The sequence below is a fragment of the Liolophura sinensis genome, chromosome 1 (assembly GCF_032854445.1).
Source record: "Liolophura sinensis isolate JHLJ2023 chromosome 1, CUHK_Ljap_v2, whole genome shotgun sequence".
Classification (NCBI taxonomy): domain Eukaryota; kingdom Metazoa; phylum Mollusca; class Polyplacophora; order Chitonida; family Chitonidae; genus Liolophura; species Liolophura sinensis.
The window spans coordinates 57,080,255-57,095,331 of record NC_088295.1 but is presented as its reverse complement, the minus strand read 5'-3'; the positions used below and the strand labels follow the sequence as shown (position 1 = coordinate 57,095,331).

The 15,077-nt window shown below is 36.4% G+C and overlaps 1 protein-coding gene across 1 annotated transcript in view; it reads right to left on the bottom strand.

Moving 5' to 3' along the window:
* Positions 1-2,964: 2,964 nt before the first annotated feature.
* Positions 2,965-15,077, bottom strand: part of LOC135482216 (uncharacterized) — a 43,481-nt gene continuing 31,368 nt past the window's right edge. The window contains exons 2-8 of the mRNA XM_064762085.1: positions 14,420-14,703; positions 13,958-14,021; positions 13,281-13,442; positions 12,570-12,679; positions 11,722-12,056; positions 4,342-4,565; positions 2,965-3,892 (exon numbers count right to left, since the gene is read on the bottom strand). Coding sequence (XP_064618155.1) covers positions 3,380-3,892; positions 4,342-4,565; positions 11,722-12,056; positions 12,570-12,679; positions 13,281-13,442; positions 13,958-14,021; positions 14,420-14,490 — 1,479 coding nt within the window. The 5' untranslated portion in view covers positions 14,491-14,703 and the 3' untranslated portion in view covers positions 2,965-3,379. The remainder of the gene's footprint in view (positions 3,893-4,341; positions 4,566-11,721; positions 12,057-12,569; positions 12,680-13,280; positions 13,443-13,957; positions 14,022-14,419; positions 14,704-15,077) is intronic.

Sequence of the window (15,077 nt, the reverse complement as noted above, 5' to 3'; positions counted from 1 at the left end):
CATGGCTCATACCCCTTTATATCATATCAAGGAATGCTAGAGACATGGACCTCTAAAACTCAATACTGTCAGAAGATATTAACAACATGGTCTTTCATATTTGTAAAAAACATAAACTAAAGGTCAAAGTTGGCATTCCACAGGGTGAGTCGCTCAGGCCAACCCTTTATAAAAGGCTTCAGTTTGCCTTATGTCATCCATAAACCTCACAGATGTCACATGCTTTACCCCATTTTCTTACTTTATACACAGACATGTGCTTTGGACAATGGCAATCCTCTGGACACAACATGTCCTCCCAAGCTGACTTGACTTTAGTATCATTCACATAAATGAACGGCATATGGAGGAATCTCTCAGAAAACCGAAAATAGCAAACTATGATGGTAAACATTAAAATATGGGTGTCCCATGCCATTGGTCAAAAATAACTCATTGATGAAATGAGATGCAGGATTAAAAAAAAAACAAAAAACATAAAAAAAAAGAAACGTAAAAAATTCATAAAAAGTTGTCCTACAACATGTCTGTAGAAAATTAATATGGCTGTACGTACAGTGTATTTAACACGTTTTAAAAAATAAAGAGAAAGCAATTGTTCAGCAGTGGTACTTATGCATGCAATGGGCGGGAGCAATATACAAACATACGAAGAATGGCATGACAGTGAATCTGGCATATAAACACTGATTATACCTGGCTTGGCTTGTGATTTTAGATATAAATATATCTATAGTAATTCCGGGGGTTTTGTCACTTCACTGGATTTGTCATGCTATTTGGCAGTACTTCAATGGCAATTGAAACGTTAAAACTCTGTTCATTATGAAAGGCAAGAAAAATATCCCTAGAAGCACATTTACTGAACAATTTACTGTATAAAGTCTGAGTCTCAGAGGGCATGGAGGGTGAGGGTTGGTTACAGCACATACATTAGCTGTCCTAAATCCTCAAACATTGAAAAAGCAAGCTGCATGAAAATGCAATTTATTCCTCCAAACTACTGAACATGGAGATACGACTACATTGGACATCATCGGCAGAATTGGCAAACTTCAGAGCCTCGAGGAAAGTGTTATTTTGTTAAATCCAGACCCAATAATAGTGTCAAAATATGACAGAATAAACACCTTCTCTACAGGTGAAAAGATGGGGAATCTGGGGTATACACATGTATCCTTGCACTGCGCATGGTTTGTCTGTAGGTGTTTTTATGTGTTTCACTGTTCACTAGTCAACAGAAATCACAACATTTAGTGCTGTTTTTAAGACACCTTGAACTATAGTGTATCATGGGAAATGTATTACAAAAGAATCTTTAAAAACCATTCCAAAAACTTCTTTAAATGTGATGCCACTTAAAAGCATACTATCAAGACGTTTAAGAACATGAGTAGATGTGGGTTTACATACTAACGCACAAGTCAAATAACTTTAAACTAATGTGTGCCAATGATGGTAAAACCTTGAATAAGACTTCTGCAAATGTTGTCATTTCATCATGACCTTAAAAAAAAAGGAAAACAAAAATAAAGATACTTCGCCTGGGTTTGTTTAATGAACATGCTATCTGAAAAGATGTCAGCTTATAGAAGGGATAACCTCGTTCATTGATCAATCTTTGAAAAATTGCATAAATTCACATGAGAATGGTCACTATGGAAACTACACGTGCATGCAGCCCCAGACTTTCTATGGAATAACCCTTGGCCTTTGCATTCAGACATAGCTAACATTCACAGGTGCAGCTTGCTGAGGGTCACATACAAAATGCTATTTTACAGCTAGTACAATGACATGATATGGATATAACTGGTCAGTTTGACAGCTGAAATTCAGCACAGGATAAAAATAGTTCTTCATACACAGAGGGAGCTCTGTAAAAACACGTCTGGGTACAGTTCTAGTAATCTTCAGGGAATGTAATATACCGAAAAATACTGATGGAATTGGGTCCACAGCTGGGGAAAGCGTTACACTAATACTTACAAAGTAAAGCGCTTGCATCATGACAAGGCGGCCATTTGGTGTTTCAAGAGCAAGTTAAGAGTTTGTTTACACATAAATACCTACACACTTCATCCACCAATGAAGAATATTCAACATAAATAAAACCTAAAGAAGTATGTCCACATTAAACTGAGCAAACAAAGCAAGGCTACTTTACAGTATGTATAGCAAGCAATACACTGGACTCTTTGTAATACTACTTTACCAAAGGGAGGCAACTCCAAAAATGTTTACAGCCTGTAAAGGTCACTGTTGAGGTAAAATACCACTAGCCTAATCTTTGACATGAAATAATACAGCATGTATATGTATGTACAGAAAATTAATACTAACAACAAAGGAAAGAAAATAATACAAATGAATGATGACTTACGCAAGAATTGAGATGGGCACATAAAATAATGACATGGAAAACGGAGTACAAATGAGTATTAACACTTGTACTGCCAACTACACCCTCTCGTTGAAACCTCTGATCCATTCCCACATAAGTCTAAAAAATAAAATTCAAGTCAGTGAAGACAACAAAATTTACATTTACCTTCAAGATAACTGTACACACCAAACAGCAAATATCTACAAATCAAATCTGTCCACCAAGACAAATAACAAAGAAATTCACATCAACCTAAACAAAAAAATAACCTTACACCAGACTGCAAAAAATATACACGGTCCTATGAAAAAAAGATGGCAACATAAACAACAAAGAAAAAAGCCGAATACTTCCATGCTAAAGTCTACCAAAGCTTCATAAAATAAACATTGCATACTATTCTCTACTTTCATAAATTAAAAAGAAATTCATAATTATATTCTAAAAATGGGTATATATTCTTGTGTGAAAAAAATTGCAATATATATATATAACAGTATATATATATATATTTATTTATATTTCTGTATGTGATTAAAACAAATTGCACCATGATGGAAAGCATTGCCAATCCCCTAACTTAACAGGAATTAAAAAATATGACCAATATGTGCCATTGAAAATGACATGTATATAACCACATCATCTGGGTATGTGAGGGAGACAGCAGGTACTACGATTCGTACACTGGATGGGATGAGTGAACAACCTTTGGACCCTGTCTTCCTGAGTAGTTCAGTCAAGAAAAACTAAAAGCACATATCCATTGCTCATAAAAAGGGGGGAATGAAGGCTGGACATATGATCACTACCTGTACAGTGCATGTATATACACATATTGTAGCGCATTTTGGTGTGTTCTCCCAAGATATATCCCCGGTGACAGACAAACAGCGTCCAAATGGTGACAGATAAAGGTAAACATTCAACCTGTGCACATCCACACGTACAAAAGAAAAAAAAAAAAAGAAAACACACGTCGTACGATCTGTACTATGACGGGTCGCCCCCGTACGAATGTTCCAGAAGGTAACAGCGAACGTCCGTTTCTGTTAAGTCTTCCTCTGTGATTTTTCTGGAGCCGTGACACTCCTCTTTTTCGGACATGTCCGCCATCATGTCACTGTTTATGATGTCATGCTTCTCCCGGTGGCGGGAGTGGATGGGTTCAGACGCGGGCGACTCACTCCGACTGGTACCGTCCGTAAACACACTGTCGGCATCGGAGCCAAGGACGTCGAGCACTGTGCCCTCAGACGCCGCCTTTGTAACGGAGTTGGCAGAGTTGTTCTGCCGGTCCTCAATGAGGATAGTTGTGGTCTGAGGACTCTCCGTGTGATGATAGCCCTCGCTCTGGCTCCGACTGCTGCCTGGCCCCAGGAACCAATCAGAACGCTGGCGTAAGCGCTCAAGTTGCTTCCGTTTCACTGAGTTAAAACGACTCAAGCTTTTTGTTTGATATAGAGTCTTGACATCATTAAGATTGTCTTCCAAGGACTTGGGTCGCTGCAACAAATGAGTGGCAAGTATTTAAGTGTTATGTTGTGAACGAGGGCCAGTTGCCAGTTACTATCATCAACATCATCAGAGAATGCACCAAAATACACAGAATTTCCGTCACTAAGGTAAAACCTCAAGACCAGTGAAGATACTGGCTCAAGTGAGAACTGAGTTCACGCCATAGGCCTAGGACTCCACCACTCTAACAATTGAGCTATTCAGTGCATAGGGATTCCATAAAGCTGACTGTGATATGTCAAAATGTTAAATCTGATTTTAACGCCAGCTGTTGGAACTTGGGAGTTGAAATCTGGTATGCCTAATAAGCAACTTTTTGGGGATATGAACCTTTTCTTAGGCCAAAACTTCAGAATTTTGACTCAAGTTACTAAAGTGTTGCATGAAATCGGCCCCGGACATATTATTTCTTTGTGTAGTGGGAAGAGTTGCCTCACCTTGCTGACTTCTGGCGAGGGTAACATGGAGACTTCAGGTGCTGACGCCGTGGTAACAGTGATTACAAGCTGAGCCTCACTCTGACACGTCAGCGGGTGTGATAAATCTATCTGCATGTCCTCATCTTCGTGGAAGTCTCGCTCAGGACTTATGCTGTCTCCACGGCAACCACCATGGATCTGTGCTGCCGTTCGATCGTGATAAAATTCATCTTCTGTAATAGCTGTGTACACCGATAAAAAAAATAGACACCATTAAATGAACGAAAAGGCGTGATTAAATACATCGGGAGAGTTGAAAAAAAAAATCATTAAATGTGACTTGCGTTGCTAGAGAAACTCAAAAACGAGATGAAAGAGAGAGTGAAAAGATCAAAAAATAAATATCCCATATTACCACATATAAATAAATTTGAAAGTATCAATACATGTACGAATTATCTAAGGACAAGAATCAAGAAAATTTTTTAGCAGAAAAATTGAAACGTGTGATACAGTTATAAGACAGTTTTGAAAAGTTTTCTCATAATTTAAAACATTTGATTCAATTGCATATGAATTTTGGTATGCATATTTTCATCCAATGACATGCATATAAATCACATGCTGATCCACAAACAGTTTTATCTAATCACAAAACAGTTCATGTAAAATGAATGTAATCATATGCCAAAAAAGATTCTTTCTAGCATTCAACACATGTATGTCAAAAGGAATCCAAACAAGGGGAACAACTCTGCAACATACAAACTGGTGAAATGCTTAGCATGGACAAGCACAAAATCAAATGGAATGGAATTCCACTAAAACCCATGTGGCTGAATTGAGGTTGAAAGTTGAACTGACGCCTACTGGTTCTTAAAGGGCTTAAATGGCAATGTGCATGAAACCAAAACAAATCTGACAAGGTATTGCTTAAATTAAGCTGAACTTAGCCCTGCCAGTCATTTATCACAAGCTTGCATAGCAACATTGCTTCAGTAGCCAGAGCCTCCATTATTCCAGGATAGACATACATGTATATGTCTATACATACACAAACCATGGCCATACCAAATCTCGAAAAAAACACCAGCATTCTATGGTGAATTTTTCCTCTTCAAAATACCAAGTACACTTACAAACATGTACTTTTAAAACCGAACATGGACACAAGAAAGCAATTAGGCAAGCTGGTCCCCTACACCAGATCTTTTTATAACCATTTCAAAGCTATCCTTGGATATTTCAGATAATTTCTCAATATGGTTAGTTAACTTTGAATACCAAAATGCACATTAACTTCAACACTGATTACAGCTTCTCTGATCCTTTATGTACTTATACATTTTTTCTGTAAATTTTATATAAATTAATACCCCATTGCACAATGAAACTGATCGTGTAGTTTTTGATTTCCTGTGTTCACCAAATACTAAAAAAAAATTTTGAATCTCCATTTAATTCACTTTTAACAGTAGTAAATGGAATCTTCTATCCTTTTAATAATGCTACATGATTAATATACATGTACACGTGAGAAATTTACATATAGTACATTTGTACATATAACATGAACAAAAATTACATAACGTAAGTATTTATATTTACATGCACTGTATATTATATTACACAATGATAAACATATCAAACATCAGATTCTCAGAATATTTTTTTGTCAAAAGCCAACATTTAACTTATTCTACAGAAGCCAACCTTTTAATACTTCATTCAAGAAATATTTTATGTTGTGGACTGCAGTTGAGGATATGAAATTTAACATATGTAAGAAGGGTTACTGGCTTCCTTTGACTTATTATTTAAATATCTTTATTTCACTTATGTCTAACACTATCTTCGTAATACATAAACATATCTTCTCAGACAATAGTCTCGCAGTTACAGAACCCTGTCTCCGGACAGTCTGGTATTGCAACCATTCAAAATTTTCAAATCACCAACAACAATAAGCTATTCAAAAAGATGACAGAAGTAAATTCTTACTGCTTGATCGATTTCCTTTTGTGACCATCTTTACATATTTCACAGTTCTGTTTAATGCCAGACTGTCCACCGGACCACAGGTAACTTGAAACAGTATGAGATTTTGCAAGACTAGCCAGTCACCTCACAAACCTCATAGCCAAAGGGAGACAGAGCTGGATTTGAAACAAAGCTGTTTCCATTGTCAAGGGTAAGTGGTCACAAAATTTTGGAACTACCATTCAACAAACACTAACCCGGCTTTGATGGTAAATTTAAAAAATTAGAATTTGTTACATAACTAAAGAACATGAATTGCAATCCTTACTTATACCAACAACTAGCTCATGCTAGCTTCTTCTCCAGCCGTAAGTGGGAAGGTCTAGCAACAACCTGCGGATAGTTGTGGGTTCCCCGGGGCTGTGCCAAGTTTCTTCCCACCATAATGCTGGCCACCATCGTATAAGTGAAATATTCTTGAGTACGGCATAAAGCACTAATCACATAAATAAATAAATATACCAACAACTCAGTATAAATGTTGGTTTACATGACTGGAGTAGATGCAAGATTTCAATCCATCACAATCCAAGGAAAAAAAAAACACATAAAAGGGGGAGAATGAAAACATGCCGTATCTACACACGGTACAAAAAATGCATAATTCTGGAAAATACTACATGGGGGAAAGGAATGACTCCTTGATACTTTAATAAATGCTGATGTGGTTCAAAAGCAAGTAGCATGTGGACTTGTCATGTACATAAACTGTAATTCTTCAAACTTTTTGCATTTTTGCGAGATGTTTCTTTACACATATTCTTAGGGCATTATTCTGGGTAGGCTTATAAAATTATACTTTTTGTGAAGCCCTGAAATTGGCCAACCCAAACAGAGTTGTTTTATCTCCAAAATCCAAAAAAAAAAAGGGGGTACATAAATCTCAATGAAATTGGCACCTTCATGTGCAGAAAGGATGAGAGATTCCGGTATTTGTATACTTTACAACAATTTTGATATATCCACAAAAAATGTACACATATAGAAGATTCCTGTGATATTCTTAATGTATATGTACTCAAGAAGAATGTATACTTATTAGTACAATAATATTTATTAATATTAATTACCATACAACAGGTGATACTTCCTTGACGTATGTAGAAGGGTATCATTTCAACTTAAGTGATGTGTTTTTGATTGAGCCAACTGATCAAATGATCTTTCAATAAGAGTACAAAGCACAATACAGTGTAAACAAAAAGCTAGATTTATTTATTTATTTATTTGATTTGTGTTTTACGCCGTACTCAAGAATACTTCACTTATTTATATATATATATATATATATTTCAGAATATATCACGGCGGCCAGCATTATGGTGGGAGGAAACCCGGCAGATCCCGGGGGAAACCCACGACCATCCGCAGGTTGTTGTCAGACCTAAAAAGTTAGAGTTAACCCATTTGATTTTAATTTTAAAGTGAATGTCAATAGAATGGCAGATTAAGGAAGTGTGCATTCAGAAAAAAAAAGCATCTTTCTACTGCTACATCATTAAAAAGCAAACCAAAAAAGAGAGAGAAAAAGCATGTCAGATTTTTTGAGCAGTCACTTGGCTTAGAATCTAGTCAACACACTGACTTAACATATTTTAAACCTAATTTGTGCTTCTAAAGTTAGTACAGTATTGGTACAGAAAAAAAACTACCTATATTAGAACAGAAGAAATTTCAACGAAATCACATGTACCTCTATTAGTCAAAATTAGCTCTACACGGCCTTGTCTTTGGAAAAATATCCTTGAATTGGACAGAAATGTAACTACTTAGAGCAAAGTTCAGGTTTTTTATCCACTGCTGTAAACACAAGGCCTACTTTACAGTTTTATTCCTGCTAGTAAACACTGAATGTAGTACAAGGACATTTTGTTGGATTACACGCACAAACTAGAACCAAGCAGGGGAGTAGGTGTCTCAGGCAGGTTATCATGCGGCTCAGGTAGTTCTTGACTACAAACTCTCATGCTTCATCCGTAAAAGGTTATAAATCCATCAATATCTCTATCAATAGTGCTTTTTAGCAAATTTTCTTCTGCTCTGTTCACAACTGAATTATCAGTACGAGTTTAACACTTTGCAATGAGCCAGACTCTTTTTTTTTTTTTTGTCAGCTGCTTTAGACTCACAGCGACTTGGTTATTAGAATCTGAACACATTAAGTCCATCAAATTTTTCCATATACAAATTTAAGTGATTTTATCAAGAGTACAGCATCAAAATGCACCATGGGTAAAATGAAATGTTCGAAAGGTCAGAAGAAAGCATTGTTCCACCTCCACAAATTTTTTTACTGTAGAATTTAGTACTTCACAAAAAACACTATAAGAATTAGAGACAGATTTGAACTTGTGACACCAATGAGGAACAAAGCAACAGAGTACAGAACTATGCATAGGCTACCACACATGCTACATGTACAGGTATGTGCATCTAAAGCTATTAGATGTCAAAGGCTGGGCTACCTCTCAACAAGCTGTAATGGGGTCTTACAGTTAGTTTGGTTTGGTCTTACCATTCTTTGTCAGACTGAAACCATGCTTGTTTGCCTCCTCTTGTAAGAGTAAGGCAAACCATCCAAGTGACTTCTCTCCTATACATGCCAGAAGCAAAAACAGAATCGTGCAGTGGACACAGGGGGAATAACTCTTACGTGAAAGACATACTCAGTGTAAAAAAATAATAATAGATCATAAAATTAAGAAAGAAAAAAAAACAGAGATAAATTACATGCTGTGAGAAAAGGTTAAAGGTAGAGATTAACAGGATTCGAACCGCAAGTGAACTATAACTTAGCATTAAAATTACAGTAAGATCACAAAAATCAGAGAGTCAAAAGACATGCAAGTCCAACAAAACTAAGAGTTGTAAATATAAAAATATGACTACTCTTAGTGAGACTGGAGTAATGTAGGAGGATGAAAAGAAGGGGGAAAAAATATCACAACAACAGGTTTAAATTAGGCAATTTGCTGCATAAACTGCACCTAGACAATTTAAAAAAGCCTCATTTTAATCTTAGTGGGTATTTATTTTGTAACAACATTTGGAGTCAGAAGTGGGATACATAAAAAAAAACACCTGGTGGGGTGAGTTGGACACAGGGGGGAATAACTCACCCTTTGAAAAATTTGGCTATGAGTCAAGCACAGTGTTCAGCATTGTTCCTTGTGCATGTAGCTAAGTAGTACAGCTAATTAGAGCAGCTTAAGATGAAATTAGTGAATTCTAACTTCATGACACCACTTTTAATTTAAATCTTTTGACAGATTTAACTTTACACTGCAAGTAGTGCTGGCTATCATCAGAATTACACTCTGGTCCGATTCCAATCAGGTACCTTTTGGTACCAGTGAAATAGTGGGGTTATTAATAAGCTGTGCAACTACAATTACAAAATTGCCCTCCTGCAGAGCAAAACACCAAGAGAACCTAACATTTTTAATTCCATGAATAGAAATATTTCTAGCATCCCGAGAAAATTCTGCTTATTTCATCTCTAACAACACATATGCTATTAAGTTTTTTCAACTGAATGATTTGTAGCCGAGTATCAGGCTTTGAAAAAAAAAAAAAAAAAAAATAAGAAGCCAGGAGCAAAATAATTTGCCTTCCCCACAAACCATCTGAAATAGATATTTATCTATTCACTGTCCTTTTGTGATCTATTCAAACAGCCCAGGTAAAGCCACAGATGTGTGCCCACCCATGAAATTTGCTCATTTTTTCTCAAATAATCCTAACTTTAAACGGGGCTGTGATGGCACAGTGTGTAATGCATAGTACTTATGTCATCTTAATCAGTCGTTAATTTCCAACACAAAAAAAAAATATTAGTTTTAGCTCCCTAGTAAAAAAATGAAGAAAATCAGTTAGGGCTCATTTAATTCAGCAGCTGAAAGATCAAAGCCAATAAGTTTAAACTCAGGTATGCACAGGTATAAGACTGTCTTAATCAGATTATCTTCACTAAAGCTAATTAAAGTGTGCTAAATAACTTCCTTTTTTAACAATCAAGTAATGGTTCTTTTTTGACTAGTCTAATATAAAGTAAATCTAGTAAAGTAGCGAGATGTACTTTCTATTATTAATATAGTTTTCTGTGTAATTCAGTTGCCAAGGAGTTGATGTTAAACTTCCTGTACAGTAAATGATGTCCAACACCAGTTTGCTAGTTACATTTTACATTCTACATGTAACTAGAATGTTTTAAGCAATGCATCTCCATTGCATGAATGTATGTGTAAGTTTTAAACTACAACCAAAAGTCAACCAATGACTCAGTATTAGTTTGCTTGTTTTTTTTGTTGTTGTTGTAAGCATGCTTTTGCACATATGTAAATGTAAAATTAGTAAATAAATGTACAATCATTACAACTAAACTACTACAGTTGCCATGTATGCAGTTATGCGGGTACATGTAACACAGCGATGAACTAAAGTAAGACACATCTGGTTAAACTTTGAACAAACGGGCACCATCCTCAAAATGAACTACACTGGATGCAAAACACACCAGGCAGATTATAAAGTGAAATAATCTAACCCTATAAAAAAAATCAGACACAAAATTTGGAAAAGGCATTCTTTTTCTTGAAACCACATTTACTGACACATTAAAACTCCTAAGTTTCCAACGCATGTGTCATTTATAGGCCACATTCATCTAATCAGGAGAAAATGCTGTGCTAAGCCATGCATGCACAAGAAGGTTGTATTGATGGGCGTTTCCCAATCTGTTATGTGAATATGGCTTATAGGCTATGACCAATTTGTTCAACATACCTTAACACAGCATTCTCCCCTGAATAGCTGAATAAAGTCTATAAATATATGCATGTGATGCCTATAATCTGTCTTGAATGAATAAAAAAAACAAAACCTAATGACTAAAATAAACTAGTTTTGGAATTCTGCATCTGCTCACTTAATAAAGAGTGTGAATTATTTACCTTTTAGCTGAAAATTTATTTTAAAGTGCACTACAAATCATAGGCCAACAGAATCTCAGTCCCTGTGAACACTTCTTTTTAGCCACAAAATCTGGTGTCAGATGTGGGATCAACAAAGAGAACACCTGGTGGGGGGTGAAATGCAGACAGGGGGAATAACTCACCCTTTGACATACTGCATTCATGTGGATCATGATCAATCATAGGTTCCACTGTAATATCAGAAAAGGCCCTATTTCTAAGAGCTTGCCGAACAATTAAGCTTTCTCACATTTAAAGGCAAATGCAGAAAAAGACTAGGATGACAGCATAAAGGTAAATACACATATTTTCTCAGTAGACGACAAATCACTACAGAATTCTCGACAAAGAGGGAAAATATACAGAATACAGAAGGCATACTTACGAGGTAGAATTTCTTCGGGAGGGTAATTGTACTGGTAGCGAAATCGCTCCCGGACATGTAGCCCTGTCCGAGTGGTCTCAGCAAAATAGTTTATATTTTGTTCACCAAACATGCTGGCCACACCAAAATTGTCAATTAAGATTTGCATGATTTGGCTGGCTTTGGTGACCTTTTCCGGGTCCTCTGCACATGTATGGAACATACTGCCAGCCACACTGCGAGACAGCGCTTCAGCCGACATGGAGTTGATATCTGAATGGTTGACGATGCGAAACCACGTCCCAAATAACAATGATAACAACTGCTGATGACCTGTACTTAATGAATTGATGAATCTGCAACACAAAACATTTCAATATTAACATATATTACAGGCTTTTGAAGAGCACCAGAAGATGTAAGCTAAAATACAAAATCACTTCCCATTGAAAATGTGAATCAGAGCTGGCTCAAGACTAAATCACTTGCCCCCAAGCCAGTGCAACGTTTCCTACTTATGCTGAGCAGGAAACCAGAGTTAGTGGAATAAACCATCTGAGCCAACAAGGCGCCTTACATGAACGAGTATGGTTATCTTGAAAATCTTATTTAGAATGGCTGCATTAACCGACACAAATCAAATCTGTGAAATATTAGACCACAAACTTTAAGGGGAAATTTATTACATATGTCCTTATTTTGTAAAGAAAAACACACACAAAAAACAAAACATAAACATCATATAGACATTCATAATTTTCTGGGCTTGCCAAGGTATATAGGTTGTACAATCTTCAAAAATGAATCCTCCTTGAATATGCTTATATATGCACTCTAAGTTTGAAGAAATACACTAAATTAGCACTTACTGATGAACTGCTTCATATTGGTCGATAGTATGAGCTAATGAAAGCACTTGTAAAAGACGTTCCTCGCCCTCAGGCCCGAACACACCTTCTGGTATCCGTAGTAAGAATTTCTAAGTCAAGAAAAAGACAAAAACAGACTGATAAACATCACAATAGTAACTCTCCAGTCTCCTTTATAGCAACTGGTTAAATGAAAGTTAAATGAAATAATTTACGAAAGAGGGTTATCATAATTTGACATGACTGTATGGTTTCAAGTTTAGAAAAGATAGTACATGTGGACTTACATGTAAAGCTTTATTAATTTAGGGGAAAGAACTAGTCAGGTAACAGATATTAACCTGTTTGAGTGGCATTTAGAATTTGGGATGAAAGTACACTGAGCAAGGCATTCTTATGGATATACAGCTTCTTAGTTTATTAACACGACGTTCCGATGTAGTTACTAACAAGTAATTTACATGATAACGATGTTAGTAACTACATCGAAACGTCGTGTTTCCAATCTGGGTACAATAAAGTCTGTTCATACTATATTGAATGCCGTATGCTTAAGCAACAAATTCACTGAAGCTTGTTACATATGTGCCATTACAGTGGCACTTTGTTTCCTTCCGCAAAAGGTCGTTACCGGTAGTATATGGCAAACTATTCAGCATATCGAAGTAGGAAATCGCTGTTATGCTCTGCCTCTTAGTAAACATACATTACCTTAACTACAGATGCCAGAGTATAAAAATTGTAATTCGACAGAATGACTGGCTTCCCTTCAGACAGTCTCTTTACAATGCGCCTCAGATCATTGGGGTTCCCAGGTCTTCGAAATAAGTCCATGGTAGTCACCCCTTCCTTGGCAATGTAGGCCAATAGCTCCTATGAAGGCAAAAGTCAACAGAGGATGTAGTACATAATCATTTTATTTCAAACAAATAGCACTTATTGATAAAATCTGATGCTAACACAGTATGAGTTTCTGGTTAGATATCTGAAACAAACCCAGATATTTATATCTTCCGTCAGGATATGCAACAAAGACAGCTCAAAGCGCCCACTGAAAAATGGTATAAATCAGTATTTAATATTTTGATTAATTGTCAAAGCCTAAGACATGGTAAAGCTTAATAATACTACCTGAAATTTTAAGAGTAAGCATCTTAAACTCTCAGAGGTAATTCTGAAGTGATGCTGGTGAAAAGGTTGATTCAAAGAATATTACAAAAAAGGGAAGTAACTCTGCTAAAATTGTGCAACAGACTTTTTGCTAACATCCTTCCTGCCACATTAAAATACACAACAATACAGAGTGCAAAATGCAGAGAGGAAAACCAAATTTATGCAAGAGGAGCTAAGCAAACTCTGAGTGGTGTTTTCTTGATGACAAAACTCACCACCAGGGGTCTTGGAGGGAAGCCATTCTTCAACGCCGCCTGGAGGGGTACTCCAAATTTAATCCTAGTACAGTAACAGAAAGCACACAAAAACAGACAATTAAGTAGTTCGAAAATTCAGACAAAATAGTCATGTCAAATTTAAATACAAATGATTCAAATATAAGTTTAACAGAGACCTGTATTTCACAAAGTCATCCGAATCCTATCTGAAAGGTCACGTGTAAAATATTCCCGTATATAAAGCAAATAATTTAACAAGCCTGGTATACAATCATACTTCAACATTTAAATTTTAGGTTATACTTTTCTCAAATATCAGTTTGAAATTCAGATCTACACGTACAACAGGACAATTCATTTGGCTATATCTCAAAGTCATATTTTCACTTATCATACAATATTCTTTGATGGATTTTCAGCGTGTTTAAAAAGAAGAAATTTCACTTGTCAGATACTTACTTCTGTTGTCTAAGGGCCTCGGTACTTCTGTCTGCTACACAGCCCCCGAATACATTTCGTAGCACAGACATGTTATAGTGTGGCACAGACTCATGGGAACACTCTCCGCCACACTATCTTATCCACCAATCACCTTCATCGTCTCATAATGCTGGCATGGTTACTGCTGAATGTTAGCCAATCACCTGAGCCATAGTTGCTTGTCATGGAGATCTGTGCACATAGCTGTCATGGGGCCCAGGCACTTTTCAGTTTTTAAAACCACTACATTCTTCCCATCTAGCCTGAAATATACAAGAAAAAATTACTAACAATCAAAATTGAATGAATGTCAGCACATATTCTGCCATCCAAATTTGACACTTTTAACTATGGCCTTAAGCTGAGAAACACAAACAAATGTGCTGTATGTACTGTATGCATATGTATGTAAGCTGTAATTTATAACCATGCATGTACATTTGGATGACAGGAGCAGTAGATCCAGGGTCAATCCTGGGTCAAGTCACACCTAAGGCCTTTAAAGAGGAAGTTGTAACTTCCTTATTTGGCATTCAGCATGAAGGGGATAGTGCAACGACTGGTTGACCCGTATCAGTATAATGGCTCGGGCGGGGCAGCTTTCTTGCCTTCGGTAAGTTATCTCAGTGAAGCAGCA